The sequence below is a fragment of the Sinohyriopsis cumingii genome, chromosome 7, assembly GCF_028554795.1.
Source record: "Sinohyriopsis cumingii isolate HCF-2022 chromosome 7, ASM2855479v2, whole genome shotgun sequence".
Taxonomy (NCBI): Eukaryota; Metazoa; Mollusca; class Bivalvia; order Unionida; family Unionidae; genus Sinohyriopsis; species Sinohyriopsis cumingii.
Window position 1 is genome coordinate 122,082,859 of NC_142967.1, and position 27,576 is coordinate 122,110,434.

Below are 27,576 nucleotides of genomic sequence, written 5' to 3' on the forward strand. Positions count from 1 at the left end.
TATTTTTGCACATAATTTTTCATACTCAGAAATGAATAATTACTTTGCTGTGTACAAAAAAATACATGAAATAAAGTACTTCCAAAAGTGATATTAAGGTATCACCACTGTGGCAATCTCATTTTTCTCCCTCTGATATATTTCAACATCTCATATGAAATATATAATAAACATCATTCTCATAAATACATTTTATTTACAGAATAGTACCGATCATAATTAGATGACTATAGGAAAATATAAAAAATAAAATTACAGTCAATAGATGCTACAATGGTATCTAACAAAAACAAATACATCTATAAATTTGTTGATGCTACAATGGTATCTAACAGAAACAAATACATCTATAAATTTGTTGATGCTACAATGGTATCTAACAAAAACAAATACATCTATAAAGTTGTTGATGCTACAATGGTATCTAACAAAAACAAATGCATCTATAAATTTGTTAAATTTAAGAGAGAAGCTATAACAAAGGATGTTGACAATTAAAAATGAAAAAGGTTTCATCATGATAAATTCATAATTATCACTTTACGCTAAATATTATTAGAGTCATGACATCAGAAAAATCCTTTCCCATGGCATGGTGTGACAGTTAGCAACATCATAGAATATTGCACATTAATGTTACATGGCAAATCTAATCTTAAACCTGTGTTAATTTGACAGGAAATTTATGAAACTCATTTAATACCATATACCCCACACAACAAGCAGCATGTGGCTCACAATATTAAACTCATTTAATACAATATACCACATACTACAAGCAGCCAATGGCATATAATATTTTTCAACTTGTGTCATAATTTTCATATCAAATGAACTCTGGTGTAACAGACTCTATTTATGTACTGACTAGGAATCATGGACACTAGATCCGATCATTCATGCCTATTGTCTTAAATTATACAACAGAAAATTGTATGTACTGCAATTCTTTTGAGTGGTATTTGGGTGACTCTGGCCCCTTTAAATATAACTACTTATATCAGAACATTTCACTGTGTTCTATTTAAATTATATTGCTTGTAATTTTTCATTCTAAATCTATACAGCAAAAGGTTAATGAACATGTGTGTTTACAGTTCAAATTCTGTACCCTATAAAAAGGAAAGACTTATTTTGTATCATTTCTCTCTCTCTCTTGTTCATTCATTTTCTCCCACCTACAGCCATAATGATGTTTAAATTCTTTTTTCAATGCTTAGAGTTCTCATGATTGGGACAGTTGTATATGCTTGGGACAGTTGTATATGATTGGGACAATTGTATATGCTTGGATAAAATAATGAGCAGTTACATTTACTCAGAAAGTTCTTACTTTCCAGTTTGACATGGTAGATTCCTCTATTTTGCATCTTTCTTCACTGATAAATTTGAAAAAGGAAAACAATACTATATTTTTTGTTTCTGATCACAATATGTGACTGTATAATGCACGATAAGCAGTGTTTAAACTTGTTTGTGCAATCAATAAGTTTTTGCATTAGCGGCTGGTCAGCTAATTTTAGAATGATATCATGCACAATCAGCAAACTAACCCTGCATCAGGGAGGTAAAATGGTTGACAACTTTGGACAATAACCCATAATTAACTGTAATGGTGAATTTCAGGAATTCAACCGTAGTAAATTTTACAGGCGAAATGGACCTTTTAATGAACAACACATAATGAACTTCACAAGGCATGAAAAATGTACATTTTGAAGGTGTTCTTCATATATGGCCTGTAAGTGCTGTTTTACTCTATAATGTTGATCCTACTTCAAATATGGTAGATTTTGATTTGTCAGCTCATAATGGGAGAGTAGATCAAGGTGTACACGGATCTATTCTTAATATCCTGATAACAGTGTAGCCTAGCCTTAATATCATGATACCAGTGTAGCCTAGCCTTAATATCATGATACCAGTGTAGCCTAGCCTTAATATCATGATACCAGTGTAGCCTAGCCTTAATATCCTGATAACAGTGTAGCCTAGCCTTAATATCATGATACCAGTGTAGCCTAGCCTTAATATCATGATAACAGTGTAGTCTAGCCTTAATATCCTGATAACAGTGTAGTCTAGCCTTAATATCCTGATAACAGTGTAGCCTAGCCTTAATATCCTGATAACAGTGTAGCCTAGCCTTAATATCATGATAACAGTGTAGCCTAGCCTTAACATAATGATAACAGTGTAGTCTAGCCTTAATATCATGATAACAGTGTAGTCTAGCCTTAATATCATGATAACAGTGTAGTCTAGCCTTAATATCATGATACCAGTGTAGCCTAGCCTTAATATCATGATAACAGTGTAGCCTAGCCTTAATATCCTGATAACAGTGTAGCCTAGCATTAATATCATGATACCAGTGTAGCCTAGCCTTAATATCCTGATAACAGTGTAGCCTAGCTTTCATATCATGATACCAGTGTAGTATAGCCTTAATATCATGACAACAGTGTAGTCTAGCCTTAATATCATGATAACAGTGCAGTCTAGCCTTAATATCATAACAGTGTAGTCTAGCCTTAATATCATGATAACTGTAGCTTAGAGCCTTATAAGACAAAAGATCAGAGTGATTACAACGGGGTATTTTTCATATGCAGATAATTAGAGCATCAACAATAAGTTTTATTTTATGGTTACAGTGTGAGTCAGGCTACAAATGGTCAGTTTTATTTTATGGTTACTGTGAGAGTCAGATTAAAAAGGTCAAAAACCATCATTTCTAAAAATGTTCACTGCTGGTATTCATCCAAAAGAGTAACATACAATTAATAAATATAGATTTAATTTTAGATTCAGAGACATACACATGCTGAAATGGAGAAAATACCAAAATGGCAGAGGTAATTCAGACAAACCAAATGAGAGAACATGGGCCTTGTCGTTATCAGATCTAATACAATCAGCATCATGTCAAACAGACAGAATTTGTAGATAATGACTGACAAGAACTTTGCAGGTACAGTGCAAGTTACTATCATTTTTCTTGAATTTCTAGGGTAACACTCTGGCTATCATTATACACAAAAAACAGGATTAATGCACATCAGTAATCATTCAGTTATTAAAGCACTTAACTCTTTCCTTTAGAAGTGCAGTTTACATTTTAATTGAACTTTTAATTTTTGTCGCATTTAAATATAGACAATTTCAAATTTCCCTTATCATTCAGTAGTACTGTCATTTTAAAGGTAGCAGAGAGTGAATGCAAAGAGAGAGAACTCTTTAATTAATGGAAACTATTTACAGAAATGATAGACCTATGCAAACACTGACCCCAAAACACTTTTAATATGTATATCATGTATATTAACTATGCAGATGTATTTAAATATCTAACAATACAAACAGTAATATGGAACTGTCTGCATCATTTCATTGACTCGTTACTTGGGAACAGCATGGGCTCCATATGGAGAGAACTGCAATGAAAAGATCAGTAAAAATGAAACCATCATCAATGCCTTCATTAGAAATATTATTGCATGCATAATTTAAAGAGAGAGACAGATGGAGATATTTGCAACTCATGATCAAATTTTTCATTCTAAAGTGTTTGTTAAAAATATTTTTCAATTTTATATTCATTATGTGGATATACTTGGAAAGTCCTCATTTGAGAGATTGTTACTAAATTATTTTAAAAAAAAACACAAAAAAACAATCACCTGAGCTTAAACCACAAGACATGATCCCAGAAACTAAAAATTAAAACAATAAAAACTGTCAATAGTTCTGGCATTAAGTTTTGACTAAGTCTATATAAAAAAAATGGAATGAGTTTGTGAATGATAAATTACATGTGAGTGCAAAGCTTAAGCAGACAAGTGCAAAAATGTTGACAGTAAGTGTTCATTATTAGGTTCCCACTTTCTAAAATCCCACTGATTTCTATGGTGATATTTTTGAAAGAGCTGCAGAAATCATAAATTTGGCAGATCAGATGGAATCGTGTATCAGAAGACTTAATTTTTCTAACTTCATTCTTCTGACAAAGACATAAAATGTACTAGAACCAGTCTATTTTTATTAGTGATGGGCACATTACAAAGACCCTGCTCATGTAGTTTTTAAGCAAAGGAACTTGGTGGAAACAAATGAAGGTGTATCCAACAATAATGGGCTATAGCTATAAAAAAAATAAGAAAAACATGAGATGAAAAATGATGGCAGTCAACTTATGAAAGAGTTTAATAATTTAAAATCTGCTGATAAAGTCTGCCTTAAATTCTGTTAATCTTTGTGCCAAAAATAAAGCAGGAATCAGTCCACTAATTATAATAATACTGTAACCTTATGGAAAATAGACATCTAAAAACTAAAATCATTTGAGATACCAGCAGAATAAAGTTTGAAACCAAAACTGGTTGAAATCCAACGATTGTAGTTAAACTTTTCTGTAATGGAAGACAAGCAATCAAGGCCTATAATTCCTGGTGAATGATGTGTAATGCTAGAAATCAAATCATTCCAGATCTCATCAATCTAAACTGCTAGCTCAAATTTAACAACACTTGGTTGATGTATGCTGTGAAACCAAAGTTAGAAGATTGGACAAACAAAGATCCATAACTCCAGCATAACTCCAGTAAATGAGATGAATGTTTGAAATCAAAGTCATTCAAGATCTTATCAATAATAGTCAGCTTATAAAAACAAAATTTATAAGGACACAAAAACCGAGGCCATGCCTCCTGTAAACTATGTTTAGGATCATTGATAATCAAATGCTCTAAAGTTATCATCAGTACAAAACTGCATGTCAAATTTGGTTGAAATGCAAAAGTTTTTGGTAAAGTTATTTTGCAGAAACAAAAGTTATGAGGAAAAGTAATCAGGGGCCATAACTCCTGTAAATGATGTCATGGATGAAGGAATTCAAATACTTTCAAGGTCTCGTCAACAAAAATCTGCATGCCAAATCTAATTTAATTCCAAGTATCCTTGATTAGAATATATTATGGAAACCAAAGCTATAAGGCAGGGCAATCACAGCTTGTAATTCTTCCAAATCATGACTTGGAAAGCTGAAAATTAATTTAAGGTCTCATCAATATAAAGCATAACCAAAATTGGTTGAAATCCAACTAATGCCAGTCAAGTTATTATGTGGAAACCAAACAGTCAACTGATGAACATGATTACTATAGAACTTTAGTTCATCTAGCCAGGCCTTGCAATGTAAAAAAAAGGGCCTTGCCAATTTCATATAGCAGGGCCTTGCCAACTTCACCAAGCAGGGCCTTGCCACCTTCAAATAGCAGGGCCAAGCCAACTTCACCAAACTGGGCCTTGCCAACTTCATCAAGCAGGGACTTGCCAACTTCATCAAGCATGGCCTTGCTAACTTAATCAAGCATGGCCTTGCCAACTTAATTGAGCATGGCCTTACCAACTAAACTGAGCATGACCCTGCCAAGTTAATCTGGCAGAGCCTTACCAACTTCATCTAGCAAGGCCATGCCAACTTCACCAAACTGGGCCTTGCCAACTTCATATAGCACGGCCTTGCCAACTTCACCAAGCAGGGCCTTGCCACCTTCAAATAGCAGGGCCAAGCCAACTTCACCAAACTGGGCCTTGCCAACTTCATCAAGCAGGGACCTGCCAACTTAATCAAGCATGGCCTTGCCAACTTAACTGAGCATAGCCTTACCTACTAAACTGAGCATGGTCTTACCAACTTTACTGAGCATGATCTTGCCAAGTTAATCTGACAGAGCCTTACCAACTTCATCTAGCAGGGCCATGCCAACTTCACCAAACTATGCCTTGCCAACTTCATACAGCAGGGACTTGCAAACTTCATCAAGCATGGCCTTGCCAACTTAACTGAGCATGGCCTTACCAACTAAACTGAGCATGGTCGTACCAACTTTACTGAGCATGACCTTGCCAAGTTTATCTGGCAGAGCCTTGCCAACTTCATCTAGCAGGGCCATACCAACTTCATCCAGTGAGGCCTTGCCAATTTCATGAAGCAGGCCTCTAATTACAAACCTTTGACCAGATACAATAATGTTTACCAAATTTATCAAAATGGCAGTTGATGGAAAGCGGATACAGAGTCCTAAAAGAATGGTCAATATGATATCAAACATATGTTACTGTTTTTATAATGGTTTGAAATCTATTCTAAATAGAAATAAATGAACTAAATATTACTTATAGATGTTAAATGGTAATGGTTTTAAAAATTGTTGATTACTACATACATCTATGTGATCTTCCAAAGCAAGCACTTACTGGTATCTACTTACTGTTGGTTAACAGACAATAACACTGAACTCACCAGAAGTCTGACGCCAAAGTGTGAATGATCCTCTCGACCACATGCAAGGGCCGACTTCAACTGACCACTGGGCAGAATTCCAACATATCTGTTCCTCTCTTTCATGGATTCAAACAGAATAAACTGGCCAATCTGATGCATTTGAAACTTGGTCTCTATACCATGCATTACTCCTGGTGGCTAAAAAAATTAAAAAAGCGGCAGTAAATAACAAACTCAAGTTTTTTCAAGTACCTATCAGGCATCTACTAGACATATATGGGAGATTACTACAAAGAAGAAAAAAGAACTGCATTTTAGTTCAGACTAGTCAATAAAGGTCACTGCAGTGATGTGTAGAAACTGTGCTTTATATGGATTACATATGCATGTAAATACTTTTTACTTGTACTTTATGTAAAAATCAGACCTAGTATACCAGGTGTGACTACAATAACAGGTATGTCTTTTTTTTTTTAAAGTGGTGCCTATTATACTAGGTACAACTATATTTTTTAATAAAAAAATAGTTGCTGACATGACAAAGTCTCAACATTTTTGGCAATAGATAAAAAATTCTTAGAATTTGAGCATGGGCATATTTTTAACCTGATTTTATCAAATTTGCAAAGCAGGTCACAGATACCCAGTTTTAATGTCAAAAACATTAATCTCAGCATGCACAGAAAAATGTTCATATCAATAGGTGAAATACTATAATTGAACACAGAGAATAGAGAATATTATATACTGCACATTTACTGAAGCAGCAATGTGAAAATATAAGCAAGTTATCCATCTGAAACAAAACATTACAAATATATTTTAAGTGAATTTGTGAAGAAGAAAAAAACAACAGTAAGAACAAATTAACCATGATACAAAATGGTAAAAAATATAGGGACCCAAAAATGTGTCTTCCCAGTTAAAAATATTAAGAATACAACAGCTTGGAAGGCAGATATGAAGTACATTACAAGGCAAAAGTATATAACTTCAACTTGAGACTGCAAGTGAAATAGTTAGCAGGGCCCCATAACTTGAATAATATTCAAATTCCAAATTTCTAACTGAGCACATTCAAAGATTGGACTGTGAGAATATCAAAAAAGAATAATTTTCATTATCAAAAATATATCCCTCTTCTACTGCCACCTGAAGCTTGCAGGGGAGGTAACAAGATTAAAGTGAATGATATAATGTAGAAAAACAACATACAAGTCCCTTTCTAACAGTATTGATACAGCAAGTAATAATGATAATTTAAATACAGAATCAATGGGAATCCCTCAATGGATAAAATTCTAGTAATTACAGCCTGGAAATGGGGATCCTTGCAAGCATAAAATTCAGGTACATACAGCTTAGCAATGGGAATCCCTCCAAACATAAAATTCTAGTAATTACAGCTTGGAACTGAAAATCTCTCCAAGCATAAAATTCTAATAATTACAGCTTGGAAATGGGAATCCCTCCCAGCATAAGAATCTGGTAATTACAGCTTGGAAATGGAAATCTCTCTTAACTACAGCTTGGAAATGGGAATCCCTTCAGGTATAAAGTTTTAGTGATTACAGCTTGGAAATAGGAATCCCTCCAAGCATAAAATTCAATAACAGCATGGAAATGGGAATCCCTCCAAGCATAAGAATCTGGTAATTACAGCTTGGAAATGGAAATCTCTCCAAATTACAGCTTGGAAATGGGAATCCCTCCAGTATAAAGTTTTAGTGATTACAGCTTGGAAATGGGAATCCCTCCAAACATAAAATTCAATAACAACAGCATGGAAATGGGAATCCCTCCAAGCATAAAATTCTAATAATTACAGCTGCTATAAAAAGATTTTAATGAACAGCAATTTTTACCTACCATATTAATAACACAAGTGTTTCCATTGATAATAGTGAGGTAATTATTGTTGTTGTGAAGCCGTACTTGATTCATACCCTCATTTACAATGGTCCAGCTGGCTGAAATTGAACAGTGCATTACCATAAGGCAGGGAAAACAACCACATTAATGCAAACTCTAAATTCAGACAATCTTAGGAATATTCTACTGATCATAACATTTACAATTTTTAGACAATGTGATTATGTCTTCTATTGGTGGATTCTCTTTGACTCTCAGCGCTGTAGGAACTAAATGTTTTCAAAATAAAAGATATCAAACATCCAAATAAAACAACAAATAAAGTCAATCGGTATACAGTCATTAGCCAAAAAGTTACAATTCAACACATAAAGTCAATCTGTATGCAGTTGTTAGCCTAAAAAGTTACAATTCAACTCATGAAAGAGTCTGAGTTTCCTCTGACCATTCCAAACATATTTTAGATATTTTACAATTTTTATTGTCAAAATATTTAAAATGGGGTGGGTAAGATCAGAGAAAGCTCACACTACTTGACAGACTGGACTTCGGAGCAAATGTCTATGACATCTTTGTTAAGATCATACTGAATTTCTGAGCGAATGTTAAGAACATTCTTGATTGCGAACATATTGGATTTCTGAGCAAATGTCTATGACATCTTTGAGATCATACTGGATTTCTTTGCAAATGTCTATGAGGGGCCCTGAGTGGCCGAGTGCTCTAAAGCACCCTCCGTTACAGATCACTGCCATCTCACCTCTGTCTGCGTGGGTTTGAGTCACGGATTCAGCCAATGTGGGTATGTGAGAAAGCTTGCAAGTAGCTTCTCATGGGTCAGTGGTTCTTTCCAGGGTTTTCCCAGGTTCTTCCTCTACCATTAATACTGGCTGCCATGTATAGCCTATCATGTGCTGAAAAATGGCGTTAAACCCTACAACAACAACAACAACAACAAGAAATGTCTATGATGACATTTTTACTGCAATCATATTGGATTTCTTTGCAAATGTCTATGACATTTTTACTGCAATCATATTGGATTTCTATGCAAATGTCTATGACATTTTTACTGCAATCATATTGGATTTCTGAGCAAATGTCCATGACGTTTTTGCTGCAGCCATATTGGATTTCTATGCAAATGTCTATAATATCTTCAATGCAGTCATATTGGATTTCTATGCAAATGACTATAATATCTTCAATGCAGTCATATTGGATTTCTAAGCAAATGTCTATAATATCTTCAGTGCAGTCATACTGGATTTCTAAGCAAATGTCTATAATATCTTCAATGCAGTCATATTGGATTTCTAAGCAAATGTCTATAACATCTTCAATGCAGTCATACTGGATTTCTAAGCAAATGTCTATAATATCTTCAATGCAATCATATTGGATTTCTAAGCAAATGTCTATAATATCTTCAAAGCAATCATACTGGATTTCTAAGCAAATGTCTATAATATCTTCAATGCAGTCATACTGGATTTCTAAGCAAATGTCTATAATATCTTCAAAGCAGTCATACTGGATTTCTAAGCAAATGTCTATAATATCTTCAATGCAGTCATACTGGATTTCTAAGCAAATGTCTATAATATCTTCAATGCAGTCATACTGGATTTCTAAGCAAATGTCTATAATATCTTCAATGCAGTCATACTGGATTTCTAAGCAAATGTCTATAATATCTTCAAAGCAATCATACTGGATTTCTAAGCAAATGTCTATAATATCTTCAATGCAGTCATACTGGATTTTTGAGGCAATAAGACTGCACCCATTTATGGAAGACAAAAGAAATGACAAAATATTTCTTGCTTTGCTGTAAAGTTAAACAGTACTATTTCTCCTATTCTGCATAATTTTTTAGAAAAGGTGCGCTTATGCAATCATATATCTAATCTCTGCCAGAATGCATTACACTTGTGTAATCGTATCCAATATCACATGAAATTCCATGTGCTTTTTTAGTAATCACATTACTAAGATCACCCAGAAAATTCACTGTGCTTATGCAATCATATGTAAAATCTTACCCTGAATTCATTATGCTTATGTAATTATATGTTCAATCCTACCCAAAATTCACTGTGCTTATCTAATTATTTGTCTAGTCTCATGCAGAATTCACGTGCTTATGGGTTCAAGTCCAAGGCTCGGCTAGCGTGGGTACGTGGGAAAGCCTGCCTGTAGCTTCTCGTGGGTCGGTGGTTCTTCCCTGGGTTTTCCAGGGTTCTTCCTCCACCAGTTATACTGGCTGCCATGTATAATCTATCTTGTGCTGAAAAATGGCGTTAAACCCTAGAACAACAACAACAATGTGCTTATGCAATCACATGTACTTTATGTACTATGTCAAATCTCACTCAGAATTCATTCTGCTAATGTAATAATCTCTAATCTCACCCAGATGTAACTGTACTTATGCAATCAATTTTCTAATCTCACCCAGACATCACTATGCTTTTATACTGATATGTCCAATCTCAGCTAGAATTCACTATGCTTTTGTACTGATATGTCCTGAATTCACTATGCTTTTGTACTGATATGTCCTGAATTCACTGTGCTTTTGTACTGATATGTCTTGAATTCACTATGCTTTTGTACTGTCTTGAATTCACTATGCTTTTGTACTGATATGTCTTGAATTCACTGTGCTTTTGTACTGATATGTCCTGAATTCACTGTGCTTTTGCACTGATATGTCCTGAATTCACTGTGCTTTTGTACTGATATGTCTTGAATTCACTATGCTTTTGTACTGATATGTCTTGAATTCACTATGCTTTTGTACTGATATGTCTTGAATTCACTGTGCTTTTGCACTGATATGTCCTGAATTCACTGTGCTTTTGTACTGATATGTCTTGAATTCACTGTGCTTTTGTACTGATATGTCCTGAATTCACTGTGATTTTGTACTGATATGTCCTGAATTCACTGTGCTTTTGCACTGATATGTCCTGAATTCACTGTGCTTTTGTACTGATATGTCTTGAATTCACTATGCTTTTGTACTGTCTTGAATTCACTATGATTTTGTACTGATATGTCTTGAATTCACTGTGCTTTTGTACTGATATGTCCTGAATTCACTGTGCTTTTGCACTGATATGTCCTGAATTCACTGTGCTTTTGTACTGATATGTCTTGAATTCACTATGCTTTTGTACTGATATGTCTTGAATTCACTATGCTTTTGTACTGATGTGTCTCGAATTCACTGTGCTTTTGTACTGATATGTCCTGAATTCACTGTGCTTTTGTACTGATATGTCTTGAATTCACTGTGCTTTTGTACTGATATGTCCTGAATTCACTGTGATTTTGTACTGATATGTCCTGAATTCACTGTGCTTTTGCACTGATATGTCCTGAATTCACTGTGCTTTTGCACTGATATGTCCTGAATTCACTGTGCTTTTGTACTGATATGTCTTGAATTCACTATGCTTTTGTACTGATATGTCTTGAATTCACTATGCTTTTGTACTGATATGTCTTGAATTCACTATGCTTTTGTACTGATATGTCCTGAATTCACTGTGCTTTTGTACTGATATGTCCTGAATTCACTGTGCTTTTTGAATCACATGGCTAGTCTGGCAATCTCACAAAGATTTCACTGTGTTATGCTTCATTCAGGTAACATGATGTTATATCACTGATATCCTAATTGATATGTATAGTATATTATGTTTAGCACATTCATACATCTGTTAACAGAAACCATGAAGGTATCTTTTGATGAAATAAAGAACAATTCATATGATATAGTAACCCCATATGATAGCAGTATTTCTGTGGTAATTTCATAGAGGGAGAATTTCCACTGAACTAATTTTGATAAGATGAATTTTTAATTTGAAAGTGGGACAGTTTCTGTCAATGAAATGAGTCAACAGACCCAACTTCTACAAATGTGTTGGATGAATAAACTATTAATGAACAAAGAAGTAACTAACCGTTGTTTAAGAACATTATCAGGAAATCAGCAGCAATCATATATTCTAAGAATGGAAGTGCAACATATGAATTAGAATGGCATTTAATAACAAAGACACTGCCATTCATATGAATCAGAATGGCATTTAATAGCAGACATTGCCATCATATGAATCAGAATGGCATTTCATAATACAGACATTGCCTTCATATGAATCAGAATGGCATTTAATAGCAGACATTGCTATCATAAGAATCAGAATGGCATTTAATAGCACAGACATTGCCATCATATGAATCAGAATGACATTTAATAGCACATACATTGCCATCATATGAATAAGAATGGCATTTAATAGCAGACATTGGCATCACATGAACCAGAATGGCATTTAATAACAAAGACATTGCCATTCATATGAATCAGAATGGCATTTAATAGCAGACACTGCCATCAAACGAATCAGAATGGCATTTCATAATACAGACATTGCCATCATATGAATCAGAATGGCATTTGATAACAGTCATTGCTATCATGAATCAGAATGGCATTTAATAGCATAGACATTGCCATCATATGAATCAGAATGGCATTTTAATAGCACATACATTGCCATCATATGAATCAGAATGACATTTAATAGCATATACATTGCCATCATATGAATCAGAATGGCATTTAATAGCACAGACATTGCCATCATATGAATCAGAATGGCATTTAATAGCACAGACATTGCCATCACATGAATAAGAATGGCATTTAATAGCAGACATTGCCATCACATGAACCAGAATGGCATTTATTAACAAAGACATTGCCATTCAAATGAATCAGAATGGCATTTAATAGCAGACACTGCCATCAAATTAATCAGAATGGCATTTCATAATACAGACATCGCCATCATATGAATCAGAATGGCATTTTATAACAGTCATTGCTATCATATGAATCAGAATGGCATTTCATAGCATAGACGTTGCCATCATATGAATCAGAATGGCATTTTAATAGCACATACATTGCCATCATATGAATCAGAATGACATTTAATAGCATACACATTGCCATCATATGAATCAGAATGGCATTTAATAGCACATACATTGCCATCATATGAATCAGAATGGCATTTAATAGCACAGACATTGCCATCACATGAATAAGAATGGCATTTAATAGCAGACATTGCCATCACATGAACCAGAATGACGTTTAATAGCACAGACATTGCCATCATATGAATCAGAATGACATTTAATAGCACAGACACTGCCATTCATATGAATCAGAATGGCATTTCATAATACAGACATTGCCATCATATGAATCAGAATGGCATTTAATAACACAGACATTGCCATCATATGAATCAGAATGGCATTTAATAGCACAGACCCTAGGCTCATAGAATACGACTTGTGGAATACGGAGTCCTAAAAAAAAAAACTGCAGTAGTCCCTGGACACATGATTTGTCAGAACATATGTGTGTATATATATATATACGTAAACTGTAAGTGAGTAGTAATGAATGAAGTACCATTCATAGCCTGTTGTCCTTCAGGTCCCATACCATCCACCATAAGATGTCCTGTTGGGGCCATAACAATCTGTAGGGTGTGCCCACTTGCCCGTGACACAAGCTGAACTATGTTGCCTGTCTGGAACAGGTTCTACATCACAGGAGAAAATTTATCATGTTAAAGATGATTTCATTCATTTTATAGACTGATCAACCGATAAACAAAGCACTGGATAAAGGCAATTGGTTTACACTCTAATAATAATTTATTTCTTATCAACTGTGTAAGATATTTTAACTCAAAAATATTGTGTGAGCACACAGTCTTTGCCAATTTAGTAATAAACTTAAGTATCACCCAGATTTAATGCTCACATGATGAAACTATATGTGTGATAGAAATGTGGATATCTATCTGGCCTAACAGTGTGTAATTGTCAATAGATTTGATGAACTTGTTGATTTTTGGTAAGAAAAAATGCTAAAATTGATGTTTTCTCAGTAATTTTAATTTTGACAGGGATTCGTATCATGCGAGGTATGATAATACCTCATCATGGAATAAAATGACCACACTTATTTCTTCCGTACTGACACATCATAATATAGTACATATCAGTTTTCATTACATATAGTAAAATTAACATCAAACATTTTCATTTTTGGCCTCAGTAATTTAGTTTACTATATATATATATTTATGTTGCAGATATGATTATATGGAAGATTCATTAAAATTCTGATGATAAAATACTGTAATTTACAGAATACTTAAAACTCTCAAAGGTTTAGGTGATGGGATGATGTGAACTTTTGAAGCTCTCTTTGACACAGGTACATGGGATGATGTGGTCTTTAAAAAGCTTTCAAGAGCACAGGCATTGGAATGATGTAATGTCCTGAAAGCTATGAACAGCCAAGACGTTGGGATGATATGGTCTTTTGACAGCTCTCAACAGCCCAGGTGTTGGGATGACACAAATCTTTTGAAAGCTTCCAACAGCTCAGGTGCTGGGATGATGTGATCTTTTGAAGCTCTCAATGACTCAGATATCAGAATGATGTGACATCTTGAAGGCTCTCAAAGAGCCAGGGGCCCTGGAGGATGAATGATCTGAAGCACTCACCAATACAGATCTATATGTCACATGGGTTCAAGTCTCACCTTGGCCAATGTAGGTATGTAAGAAAGTGTGTCAGAAGCTACAATGGGTCAGTAGTTCTTCCCAGGTTCTTCCTCCTCCAAAATCTACTGGCTGCCAACAAATAGCATTACCCCCCACCCAAAAAAAACCGACAGGTGTTGGGATGATGTGACTGCTTGAAGCTATCAACAGTCCAGATGTTGGAATGATGTACAATCTTTTGACAGCTCTCAATGCCTCCATGTTGGGAGGATGTGATCTTTTGACAGCTCTCAATACCTCCATGTTTGGATGAAGTGATCTTTTAACAGCTTTCAATGCCCCCATGCTGGAGAATATGATTTTTTGACAGCTCTCAAATGCCTCCATGTTGGGAGGATGTGATCTTTTGACAGCTCTGACTGCCTCCATGTTGGGAGGATGTGATCTTTTGACAGCTCTGATTGCCTCCATGTTGGGAGGATGTGATATTTTGACAGCTCTCAATACCTCCATGTTTGGATGATGTGATCTTTTGACATCTCTCAATGCCTCCATGCTGGGAGGATGTGATCTTTTGAACACTCTCAATAGCACAGGTGTTTGGATGTTCTATAATCTTTTGACAGCTCTCAATGTCTCCATGTTGGAAGGATATGATCTTTTGAACATCCTCAATAGCACAATGTTGGGATGATCTTTTAAAAACTCTCAACAGCCCAGGTATTGGAATGATGTGATGTCCTGAAAGCTCTCAACAGCCCCAATGTCAGGATGATATGGTCTTTTGAAAGCCTTCAATAACCCACATGTTGGGATGACATGATCTTTTGAAAGCTTCCAACAGCTCAGGTGCTGGGATGATGTGATCTTTTGAAGCTCTCAATGACTCAGATATTCAAATGATGTGATCTTTTGAAGCCTCTTGAAGACCCAGGGGTCCTGGAGGCTGAGTGATCTGATGCACTCACCAATACAGACCAATCACATCTCACCTTCTTCTATATTTTTGGGTATACAATGTTACATGTATTTATTGACAACTCTACCCCACCCCCCATCCTGTCAATGAGATGTACTGAAAACACTCAAAACTCCAACCCAACCATCCTGCCAATAAGATGTACTGAAAAGAATGACAACTCCCCACACCCCACCCTGCCTTGTTCTATGTTAAATTTTATATGACCCTTGCTCTATACCATGTTACATTTGATACAACCCCTGTTCTATACTATGTTACATCTGATACAACCCCTGTTCTATACCATGTTATATTTGATACAACCCTTGCTCTATACCATGTTACATTTGATACAACCCCTGTTCTATACCATGTTACATTTTATACAACCCCTGTTCTATACCATGTTACATTTGATACAATCCCTGTTCTATACCATGTTACATTTAATACAACCCCTGTTCTATACCATGTTACATTTGATACAATCCCTGTTCTATACCATGTTTTTATGTCATGCAGTGAATGAGCTACATTCAATTCTGATGTTTGCAAGGGTTGATGCTAATCTATTCCATTCCAGGACAAACAATAACCATCAATCAAAACTGAACAAACATGGCACAAAAGACATTTACACCATCAAAACCTGGATCGATGTAGACAAAACATGAAGAATTGGATAAACTTCAAACAAAAGTGGCCGTTAAATGATAAGTCAAGTAATTAGATCTTACATAAGTAAAAAGCGTGGAGCATCTCCTTTATGTTAATACAAGCTAAGTGTAGCTCAACATGCAAATGGTATAAGAAAACAAATAACATGTGGCCGAACATGCAAATAGTATAAGAAAACTGACACAGAATCAATAGGGGGTCAGATTCTTAAGTTAGTCACCTTTTATTGGCTAGAACATTTTTTTAATGACAGTAAGGTCAGCCTGTAATCATCATAATCAGTTGTTAGTTCTTATTTGGTGCCCACAAGATTCTAATACCGATTTTATGTTCAATATTCTAGTACCAATTTCCCATTGGAATATCCTAATACTGATTTCCCATCAGAATATTCAAATACCGATTTCCCATTCAAATATTCTAATACCAACTTCCCATTAGAAGATTACAATACCAATTTCCCATTCAAGTGTTCTAATAACAATTTCTCATTTGGCTATTTTAATACCGATTTCCTATTCAAATATTCTAATACCAACTTCCCATTAGAGTATTCTAATACCAATTTCCCATCAGAATATTCAAATACCGATTTCCCATTCAAATATTCTAATACCAAGTTGCCATTAGAACATTTTAATAAGGATTTCCCATTCAAATAATCTAACACCAATTTCCCATTAGAATATTTAAAACCAATTTCCCATTCAAATATTCTAATACCAATTTCCCATTAGAATTGTTTAATACAGATTTCCCATTCAAATATTTCTAAATAGTATCCTGATTCTAATGTTAGGTTATTTATTTTAGCTCAACAAGGAATAGCCTCAAACACAATCCAGATTGGTGCAGGCACTGCAAATATCATAGGGATAAGCCTCAAACATAATCCAGTCTTAAAGAAAGTGCCTTAAATGCATCTAGATTGGTGCAGGTAAGGCAAATATCACAGGGATGAGCCTCAAATGCCATCTAGATTGGTGCAGGGATTGCAAATATCACAAAGAGCCTCAAATGCCATCTAGAATGGTGCAGGGATTGCAAATATCACAGGGATCAGCCTCAAATGCCATCTAGATTGGTGCAGGGATTGCAAATATCACAGGGATCAGCCTCAAATGCCATCTAGATTGGTGCAGGCATTGCAAATATCACAGGGATCAGCCTCAAATGCCATCTAGATTGGTGCAGGCACTGCAAATATCACAGGGATGAACCTCAAATGCCATCCCAATTGGTGCAGGCATTGCAAATATCACAGGGATCAGCCTCAAATGCTGTCTAAACTGGTGCAGGCATTGCAAATATCACATGGAAAAGAACTACATGAATCATGAATGAAACATTCCGACTTGTTTTCAAACTTACATTAATTATTGCTTGCATGAACCAAGAGCAACCAGATTGTGATACACCTGAATGAACCAAGAGCTACCTGACTATGATACTCATATGAACCAAGAGCAACCAGACTGTGATACACTTGTAACCAAGAGCAACCAGAATGTGATAAACTTGTAACCAAGAGCAACCAGATTGTGATATACTTGCATGATGCTCAGGTAGGACAGCTTCCAATCAACTTCAAGATTCTGTTTTAATCAACATATTTGTACATCTGTATAACCTACCATAACATTTCCTGTTGCACAGGTACTCAAAGACTTGTTGATAGCAGTAACGCAGTAATCTACCTCCCTACCAACAGTATTACCCAACAGATTTAACTCATGCCCAATCTGTCCAAAAAGTCCTCTCTGAAAAAAAGAGTAAATCAGGTTTTAATAAATAAAAAACATTGGATTATTATTCATCTCAAACAACCAATTATTTGTATTCACTGTATTTATACCTTCTTTCTAACATTTTGACCATTCAATGATTTTGCACGCCATATGAATAATTTGTTTGCCATATTAATATTCTTATCAAAATGTGAAATTTTACGCCCTAAAGATATATTGGAATGCAGACTGACAATATTTTCATTCAGGACAAAAAGATACCATTATTACCGTATTTACCGCATATGTTGGGACATGATAAAATAATTATTTTTTTCCCTGACCTAAAACTTATGGTGAAACATTTTTTCACTTTGGTCATATGTCCCAAGACTTAAGAAACGAAATAAAATTGTATTGCATTTGTGCTTCCCCCACCCCACCCCACTGCATGTTGCAATACAATAGATAAACAAAACGTTGAATTGATAATAACAAGAAAGAAACTAACCTGTGTTGTTATCATTTATTCCTTTTTTCAACATGAGCATTTAAGAATAAAATATTTCCACGAAATCCGTAAGCGTAGGATTCCATACAGTAGTGTGTATCAATTATGTCAGATACCACACACCACGTTGTTCACATGAACATTGAGAAGCAATTGTGTGTGACTGTGCTCCAAAGTTTGAACATGTTATCCGACTGAAAACTGGAGCCAACAAAATCGCAAACAAGAGGGAAATAGTCAACCGATATCTTGAAGATGCTATTCACGCATGATACGGTGTTGGGTGCAAAATAATTAAGATTGAATTATATCCAGGTCTACTGTATGACAGTATGTTGCAAATAAAAATGATCATTTGAAAACACATTCACTTAAGTGTAATCGACAATCTTTTCACCAGCTTGGGTTACAGAATTATCCTTACTATTTACCCGCAGACGTCAATGATACTTTGTATTATCTGTAACCACAGATGCCAAACACATAGGACATAGAAGCCCTGGTGGTGAATAAACACGACTGGCAAGCAATCAGTTAAATCCTTCTTTGAACCTACCGACAGGACATCAAAGACAAAAGGTGATTTTTATTACAAAGCAAGCTGATCACAGAAGCAGACTTTGGTTACTTTTTTTTTTTGTTTTTGGTAAAGGATATCAGTACAAAGGTTATTTTATTGCAAAGCAAGCCGACATCGGAAGCTGACTGGATTTTGTGAAGTGAGCCGATTTATATATATATATAATATACAAAGACGGCCGATATAGGGAAGCAAACTTGGGTTCCTTTTCAATTATATTCATGGTAATTTTGAAAATAAATTGAAACAATCGAACAAATTTTGACGCAGTATAGTGCTTTGTGCACATATGTTGATGAATTCGCAAACGAGAGGGAAATAATCAACCAATATATTAAAGAAAACTGCCATTCACGTATGGCATGGTGTTAGGTTCAAAATAGCCAAGAATAATTTTTATCCAGGTCTACTGTATGACAGTATCTCGCAAAAAAAATCATTATTTAAAAACACCTTCACTTGAGTGCAAGTGAAAATCTTTTCGCCGGCGCGGGTAACAAAAGTATCATTACTATTTATCCGCAGACATCAGTGTACCTTTGTAATAATTACTACAAAAAATGCCAAGCACATAGAAGCCCTGGTGGTAAATAAACACAGCTGGCAGCCAACAGTAAACTTCTTCTTTGAACTTACCGACAGGACATCAAAGACAAAGGTTATTTTTATCACAAAGCAAGCCAACGTCGGAAGCCGACTTTGGACTCGGAAGCCGAATTTTTTTATTGCAAAGCAAGGTGACTTCATAAGCCGACTTGGATTCTTTTACGTGTGACGATTTTTTTATCTTTTAGCTTCGAATAAACAAAGACGGCCGAGATATGGAAGCTAACTTGGGTTTCTTTTCACCAGCATTCACGACATTTTTTAAAATAAAGTGAAACAATGGAACAGTTTTTAAAGTTTACAATATAATGCTTCGTGTGCAAACATCCATGACCCAGCATCATCCAGAAGATTTGGATCAAAGTAAAATCACGTGATGAATAGATCGTTTCGCCGACAATATGATCATTAACATGGATAAAACTCTAGTGTACTCTGATCGCATTCCTGGATGGACTGACTGTAAGATGGGCATCAAAAGTGTGAGAATTAGCAAGACTAGTGCAGATTTGAAAATATCTGATTTTTGTCCTTGCAGTTTCCGCTTCAGGTGGTGTGTTGTCTCTAACATTTTTTCACGGTATGAGAAAGCTAAATATATATTCATGTACCAAAAGAACAGACCATACGTGTGCAGGAGAAGGGTTGTGTTGATGAGACGCTGCTGCAGTGGATTGAAGAGTTTTATGTCAAGTATACAGTTTTATATTTTTTAAAATAAAATTTCAGTTGGAGTGCAATTTCCGACATGTAATTTTCGAATGATTTAAATGGTGTCCCACAACTTACGACTTGAAAAAAAATGATGTGTCCCAGAACATACAGTGCACAAAAAAATTACTTTTAAAATGAATTTATGGTGTCCCAACAAAAACGGTGTCCCAACATACACGGTAAATACGGTAGTCTCATGATGAAAATTGTGTCTGATATGAGTCTCCATTAAGGTGAAGTAGCAATAATATTTTCATGATGGTTGCCAGCGTGGCTGTAAGGGATGTCAGATTTACACCATTTTCATTTAGTACCAACTAGACATCATAAGAAGTCTTCTGGCGAAAACCCAGTGACTTTCCATCCAGGAGGTGTAGTAGTATGTTCTTACAAATTATGCATTTAATGGCCATATTAATATCAGACAGACAAAATTTGTATTGGCTGCAGCCATCCATACTGTGTCAGATCTGCACCATTTTCATTTAGAAACAACTATATATAATGCAAAGTCTTTTTGTGAGCCACCTTGCTGTTATGACAATACATTCTAGAAAAGTAGAAAAAAACAAGTTTTAAATGGCCACCATTGCAGTCAGATGGGATTTCCAAGTGGAACCATTTTTATTTAGGACCAAATAGACATCATAAAAAGGCTTATGGTGAAAACTACATGTCAACATGACCTTCAATTTAGAAGGAGTAGCTATAACAAGATATTCAAGATGGCTACCATGTTGGATGTCAGATTGACACCATTTTCATGACCACTTAGACATCATTAGAAGTCTTTAAGTGAAAATCCCATCTTGATATGACCAACCATTCAAGAACAGTAGCTAAAACAAGATTTTCTAGATGGCTGTTGCAGTGGCCATTCTGGATGTCTAAGCATCATCATTTAGGGCCAACCAGACCAGTTTATTTCATAGCAATCCTCCTAGACATTTAGAATGGTAGCAGTAATAAACTGGGCTAATTGATGATAGACTTTAGAGACCAGATAACAGGCCATCCCATAAGCTCTTTTGAACCTGACCAGTGGAGCTATGAAGAAGAAAAAAAAAACAGCCAAAAGTACATGCAACATAATGCTTTTAAAATTGCATTAGGATTATCACAAGCTAGAAATGTGCTTATTCAGCTCATATGTCAACAGGTGGACAAGTTTTGAGTTTTGAGACAAATAGGGCCGTTTAACTCTGGTAAATTCAGTAAGGAAATCATAAAAACTGAACATAACTTAGGTATTTTAAACTTAAAGCCACATATCAAACTTAATTTAAATTAATGAATTCATTTAAAACTTAATAATCAGAAATGATACTAAAATGATACAAAACAAAAGCAGCAATGCAAATTACCAGGAATTAAGAGAGCAAATATGTTAACTGTGACATACTCACCGATGGTTTCTGTTGCACGACTACTGTTGGTTGACCCACATAAACAGTCATAGGCTGTAAAACAGAACATAAATATGTTGTGTTACTGCAAATGATTACTGAATCCAAATATGTTGTCTCAATTTAAGTAATTTATATCAGCTAACATTTATGTACCTGTGTTTGTGTGTGTGTGTGTGTGTGTGTGTGTAGCGGGGCATGCAATCTACAATGGCTATTAGTGTTCCAATATTTTATAGGAAGACAGATCTGCATAACAGCAAAATGTTAAGAACAACTTTAAAAATTATAAAACATTTCTGTTCATAACTTCCCAATTAATTCACATGATTTTCAAATTTGTTCAACTTCCTTATACTTCATATATCATGTATACTTATTTATATAATATAATTACCATTTAAATAGCCTACAATTGTTTAATGACAATTTTTATCTCATACAATGTTTTCCTACAAGGGAATGAAACAGAAGGAAATTCATTCTGTGTAAAATTCTGCTGATATGAAGTTTTTAAATGCCCAAGATTTTAACTAGATCATAAGATCAGTAACATTTTAAAGTTACCAGTCCTGTGTCAACTTCTTAGTCTGGCATATCAATGAAGTGTTTGTTTTGACAGGTATTATAAATTGTTGCAGCTACCTCAACCATCTGAATTATTATGAATCTACATGACCACCATACATTTAACTCAATCAGCTTTCCTGTCCAACCAATTATCAACCCTCAACTGGGTGGACCAACAGAGTGTTATTCTGTCATCTGCTATGAGCAATGGTAGTTATGGAAAGCAGCATGGACAGACTTTAAAATAAACATGGCAACTGGCATTGTGTAATATGGATATAATTACCAAAATCATTGCATTACAAATGTAAAATTGTTAGATTTTTAACCTGCTGTCCATATGGACCAGTTGATGTGTATACAACCTGGCTTGCTGAGTATGGGGGTGGATTGGTTGATGGATAACCTTTCTGTGCCATGGTTAAAATCTACAAATTAAATGAATTGTACAAGTAAAATGAATTAAATATACAGTATACAATAAAATGAATTAAATATATAATATATAAATATGCAATATGACAAAATACTTTATGAGATTCATTCCAAGTTTATAATCCAGGCTTGTCTTTCTTCTCTTCTTTGTTGTTGTTGTTGTTGGGAAAGTTGTCAGAAAACAACAGCAATGTGAATATTTAGTATTATAACAAATGAATGAAAAATGAAGACAGTCAATATCTATGATAACTGTGATGTTATAACTATAAAAATATTGAATTCCTTTACGTTGGCATTCACTAATTTTGTGTGCAACTAGGAAAAACCAAGAAAGATATCTTACTTTCTTTTCTATATTAATTTATTTAATAACTTAATTCCATTTCAGATAATTCAATTTTCCATGACAATGGAAGAAGAAACTAATGACCAGATTACGTTTACTTTTCTCATTTCATACTTTGGTGAAAACTTAACTGTGTAGTTGTATTATTCATACTTGCTCTATTAATTGTGCAAAATAGTTGGCCAAGATTTTGTCACCATTAGCTGGAAATATTGAAAATCATATAAAGAACTCAAAATCCTTTGCCAGCCTGATTATGGATAAGAATGTGTCAGAGGAAGAAGTGTTGGTTTCATACAACACAAGTGCCTTATTTACAAGTGTAGCAGTTGATTGATAAGGCTTTGTCAGTTATTAATGACAGATTATCATCTGAATCTACCCTTAAAAAGAGGATGCAACTGCCACAACAAGAAGTAACAAGACTGTTGGAATTGTGCTTGAAGTGCACATATTTTGTGTAGGATGGAACTTTCTACCTTCAAATACAAGGCGCTGCTATGGGGTCACCAGTTTCCCCTTTAGTGTGTAATTTATATATGGAACACTTCAATTTGTTACATATACTATATGTGGATCACAGAAGTGAAAATATGTAACTGAATTTAGAGGTCACATTAATGGCACTGATCCAGAAATTAAATTCACTATAGAAAAGGAGAAAATGGCAGATTATCATTTCTGGACACAAGAGATGTAACACTAATGAATACCATTTTGTGGAAGAAATATATGATAATTATTCAAAAGGGCTATTTTGATGTTTGCAACTTAAATGCTTCAACTATACAACCAAAATTAGATCATAAAATACCTTAATAATTCACATAATTTCTTTGTGGGAGCATTCCACAGATATCATCTACTTCTGACAGAGGGACAGCTGAAATGTTCTGAGCATTTGCAACATGCACAACAGAGAGGATGTTGGCATATAATTCTTTACATGTTATAGTTGTGGATATCTTGCATAATTTATGTGCACATCTAATCAAAATGGCTGCCTCCATGTCCATGAACAATCAGCATAAACTTTAACAGCTATAAAAACAGGGAAAACAAATTTTGCCAGAGTAGGCAATATTAGCTTCTGAAAGTGCTATGAATGAGTTATTAAACAGATAAAAAGTAACAAAAAGTTACCTACTAATTTTTTAACAATTTACCTTTGAAATCTAGTATTCTCTGTGGAAATTAAGTTACAAATTATAAATCACTGAAATAAATTAGTACATTTTGTGCAATTTATTTTATATCCTTGACGCAGTTCATTATAAAAATTGGCAGGAGGGTACAAGGTGCTAGGAGTGTAGGGGGAAACTAAAGAAGTTAATTTCAAGCCCTGCAACTAGTACTATAAGATACGATTTATTTAAAGCCAGTATGATTTAAAACAACAATTTAACATAAGTTCTAATTAGCTTTTAACTTGCATTACGCAAAAAAAGCAAAGACAATAAAACAAGCATGATTTTATGATCTGCAAGACATACAAACACAAACATACATAGACACAACTGGATAGAACATAACTTAAAACAATAGCAAGCAAGACTTACAAACACAAACATACTGAGTCACAACTGGACAAAACATAACTTAAAAGAATAGCAAGCAAGACATACAAACAATACATACATAGACACAACTAGACAAAATATAACTTAAAACAATAGCAAGGCATTTTACAAGGTAGTGATTAAAAGTGAATTTAGTATGTGGATAAATTAAAAAGCACAAGTCAGGATAATTTACAATAAAAAAAAGCTGTGTTACTAAGAATTAAAAGTAAAAATACAAAATTAAATTAAATGCAATTGCATCAATTGTGGACTAAAGCATGCTGAGATGTAGATTATGCTTTACTTAAAAGGAAAGGAGCTAACAGTTGGGCACATGACAGTAAGTACATAAGGAAAGGTAAAACAAGCTGGTAACAAAGATATCACTTGTCATCATGGCAGAGAGTGGGGGGAGGGGCTTATTATCTGCAGATATTACATTTACAGACTTTACCATTCCAGGACAGAATTAATCATCTAAATGAATTAAAATATGACTGCTCTTTGAAGATATTAGATAACTCATTCCACCAAATGTTGAGGTTTTAATTCTCAGGACATCTAAAACATCTGAATATTAAAATTGTATTTACTGTGTTTAAAATGCACCAAGTGACAAAAACTGAAGCTGGAAAGGATAAATGTATTTAAGATTGTCAGTTCATTGTATCAAGTTAACTTCGGACCATACAATTCAAGACAGTTGTCTTAAGGCTTTCCTACAGATACTCTGCCAGGGCCATGAGTGGCCGATTGGTCTAGAGCGCTCACCTTTACGGATCACTGCCATCTCACCTCTGTCTACATGGGTTCGAGTCCCAGGCTCGGCCGCTGTGGGTACATGAGAAAGCTTGCCAGTAGCTTCTTGTGGGTCAGTCGTTCTTTCCAGGGTTTTCCTGGGTTCTTCCTCCACCATTTATACTGGCTACCATGTATAGCCTATCTTGTGCTAAAAAATGTCTTTAAACCCTACAACAACAACAGATATTCTGCAAATGTCATAGATTTGTATAATTACTTCCCTTTATATCATTGTCTGCCATGTTTTGGGTTGTCTTTCTTAACAAATGTATAGGAACCATTATCTATATTAAAAACTAATGATTTCAAATTCAAGACATCTGTGTATATTGAAAAAGAGAATGGTTTTGTAAATAACCAATATTATATGCAAAATAAATCCTTTAAGTGTAGTCATATTTCATAATACCAGCTTGAGGCAAATTTCATTTCTTTAAATAATGTCAAAGATCCAGGTTAACCCAAGATATGGCAGATACCTTTCACAAGCGATGTAAACCTGACTGGAAGTATAAAAAAGGTATATACATAATTTTTTTTATACATGGGAATCGAATTGCAGTTGATAGTGTCAAGTCCAAGCAGTTTAACAATTTCTTCACAGCACTTTAACCATTTCTTCACAGTTTATGGCAATAATGCTTATGTTTAGTACAGGCTTCCTACTGAATGTCTTTTAACCCATAGATGGTGCTTGAAACTTTTAGGAGTTGGCTCTCATTTTGTTTAGAGCGAACCAGTCAATCAGAATGATGGATTAATTTTGTTTCAAGTTTGTTAATCAGTGTCAAAATCTGTTAAGAAAAAGGACAAAGTGTTATTATCGGCATATAGTTACATAAAGAGTCCTATTTAATAAAATCAAACAATATTGATAAAAACATTAAGGAGTAATGGCCTGAGGAAAGACCCTTAAGGATCTCTTTGGGAATTTTAGTCGAACTATCGATACACTACATTTTAATCGCTAATTTCGCTTTGACAGCTCAGTACGAGTCCTACAGAACCTTCTGACAATACCAAAAGACTGGGAAACACAAAAGGAAAATAATTATTACTGGCAAAGAATCACGAAATTTATATGAAGAACTCTACTTTCTTTTCTTTTAAACTGCGAGTAGGCATCGACGAACTGGAAAACAACAACAGTCTGCAAAGGTAAACAAGGAAGTTACAGTATATATCCTACGATAATGCTGAGAGAAAGAAAACGTTTTACCTTGATTATTCGTGGATGGAAATATGCTAATTGTTACCCAAACGTTTCCGATGACTTTATGTAGGTAATGGATTGGTATTTCACTCGCGCAGATTAGTCACTGTATTTATCTAAGGGCAGGAACCTAATACGTCAGTTAGCATTGGTTGAATCTGCGTCATACGTCGCTTTTCTATTTTCGGTGTCAAATATGTATTTTTCCTCCATCAAAATCTCCCCAGATACTTTAAGCCGGGAGCGACTGATCACTCTAAGACACCCCAAGAGTACCCTTAAGACAGTCCCAAAACTCTCTCACCTATCCAGTATACATATATACAACTTTAAAAAAATAAAATAAAAAAGTAATCAGTATACTTATGCATTGTATAATTATCGAGTAACATTAGTAGTTTTTCCCTTGTCTGTCATCGCCAAAGGAAAGACCCCAAGACACTCCAAATACTACACCAAAAGACCACAAGAGTGGCCCAAAACACTCTTACCTATCCAGTATTGAAATGCTAATATCAGAGAATTTGGAATTAGGCACGGACGACGAGAAAGCTTTGACCAAGCCTATCGAACACATGTTTCCTTCTGCAAGACGATATTTGTGCACAAAACATCAAAAGCCAATATTAAGTTGTACCTACAAAACAAGGTAGGAATTGACAAGGTCGAGCGTGATAGTCATGAGGT

The 27,576-nt window shown here is 34.7% G+C and overlaps 1 protein-coding gene across 2 annotated transcripts; it reads right to left on the reverse strand.

Annotated features, from left to right (window-relative positions):
* Positions 1 to 176: 176 nt before the first annotated feature.
* Positions 177 to 27,064, reverse strand: LOC149796049 (uncharacterized). 2 transcript variants are annotated; one of them, XR_016422481.1, is made up of 9 exons: positions 26,896 to 27,064; positions 22,859 to 22,957; positions 21,960 to 22,013; positions 18,050 to 18,175; positions 13,668 to 13,800; positions 8,159 to 8,259; positions 6,308 to 6,487; positions 2,534 to 3,437; positions 177 to 2,266 (listed from the first exon to the last, which is right to left on the reverse strand). XR_016422481.1 is itself a non-coding variant. In XM_089965967.1 (8 exons), the coding sequence occupies exons 2-8, from the start codon at positions 22,946 to 22,948 to the stop codon at positions 3,402 to 3,404; spliced, it is 720 nt and encodes a 239-aa protein (XP_089822093.1). In that variant the 5' UTR covers positions 22,949 to 22,957; positions 26,896 to 27,064; the 3' UTR covers positions 177 to 3,401. The 2 variants fall into 2 exon arrangements, 1 of the variants encoding a protein (XP_089822093.1); XM_089965967.1 differs by having other exon boundaries at positions 177 to 3,437.
* Between the last annotated feature and the right edge of the window lie 512 nt (positions 27,065 to 27,576).